A 1,326-nucleotide genomic window follows, 5' to 3' on the forward strand; every position below is an offset into this window, starting at 1 on the left:
GCTGGCGCTGCCCAAGTGCTGCCAGCCAGACGCAGCGGACAAGGCCTCGGTGCTGGAGCCCGGGAGGCCGGCCTCAGCTGGCAATGCCCTCAAGGGCCGGGTACCTCCGGGTGACAGCCCGCCAGGCAATGGCTCCGGCCCTCGGCACATCAATGACTCACCCTTTGGGACCCTGCCTAGCTCTGCAGAGCCTCCGCTGACTGCACTTCAGCCTGAGGGTTCCCAGTCACCCGGGCTCCCCACCACCGGCCCCCGCCGGAGGCCAGGCTGTTCCCGAAAAAACCGCACCCGCAGCCAGTGCCGCCTGGGCCAGGCGGGCAGTGGGGGCAGTGGGGCTGGAGACGCAGAGGGCTCAGGCACCCTGCCAGCCCTGGCCTGCAGCCTTGTGCCCCTGGGCCTTGCCCTGGCGCTGTGGACAGTACTCGGGCCCTGCTAATCAGCCATCAGCATCAGCCGCCAGAGCCTCTCAGCAGCCAGGTGTGTGTACATACGGGGTCTCCCTCTGCGCTGCTGTCTAGCGCCTGGGGATGGGCCCCTGGGGCAGGCCAAGCCCTCTCCGATGGACGCCTCCCCTCTACCCAAACCCATCTCCTCCCCGTCATGTTTACAGGGTCAGGGGCTGCGTTTGTTCCAGAACGCTGCCTCGCACCCGGATCGCGGTATATAGAGATATGCATTTTATTTTACTTGTGTAAAAATATTGGACGACGTGGAATAAAGAGCTTTTTTTCTTAAGCTGTGGCTGTCCCAGCTGTGGTGCTGTCGCTGGTGAGAGGCAAGGGTGGGCCGGGGGTGGCACCTCCCCCAACTCCTGCACGTGAGGCCCCCGGGAAGGAACAGAGCTGCCCGGCCACGTGGATGCCTCACCCTGGGCTGATGTGGGTGGCTGGGACCCCAGATGTGAAGTATCCGCACGCCCCTCCGGTTCCGCTTGCTCCACAGCTGAATCCCTGTGTCCGGCCAGCTTCCCCGAGAGCTGGGCTGACGCATGCCAGGCCCACAGGTCAGGACAAGGCAGCCTTGGTGAGGACATCTGCTCTGGTACCTTCCAGCCTAGGTGTGGGGTACCCCCGGAGGGTGAGGGTAGGAGACGAAGACCATGCTCCCTCTGCTGGGGGGTGGGCAGGAGGGGGTGGCCTTGACGCCACGCACACGGCCCAGCAGCAGGCCCTCAGAGCTCTGTACCCCCCCATGATTCCCACACACATGCACATCTGTGCTTGCATGTGCTGTAACACAGTACACACGACACAGACAAAAACATGCACACACGTGCTTTTCCAAGGCCTGGGCTAGGGAGGCCTCCAAGCCCAAGGGGAAGGGGCC

The 1,326-nt window shown here is 64.2% G+C and overlaps 1 protein-coding gene across 1 annotated transcript in view; it reads left to right on the plus strand.

Moving 5' to 3' along the window:
- The window catches only part of Rtn4r (reticulon 4 receptor), a gene marked incomplete at its 5' end in the record, with an annotated part of 1,758 nt that extends 1,026 nt beyond the window's left edge, over window positions 1–732 (plus strand). The window contains one exon of the mRNA XM_033758557.1: window positions 1–732. This exon is cut by the window's left edge and continues 1 nt beyond it. Within this exon, the coding sequence (XP_033614448.1) occupies window positions 1–436 (436 nt within the window).
- Window positions 733–1,326: the final 594 nt, after the last annotated feature.

The sequence above is a fragment of the Fukomys damarensis genome, unplaced genomic scaffold, assembly GCF_012274545.1.
Source record: "Fukomys damarensis isolate Sample0158 unplaced genomic scaffold, DMR_v1.0_HiC HiC_scaffold_34, whole genome shotgun sequence".
Lineage (NCBI taxonomy): Eukaryota > Metazoa > Chordata > Mammalia > Rodentia > Bathyergidae > Fukomys > Fukomys damarensis.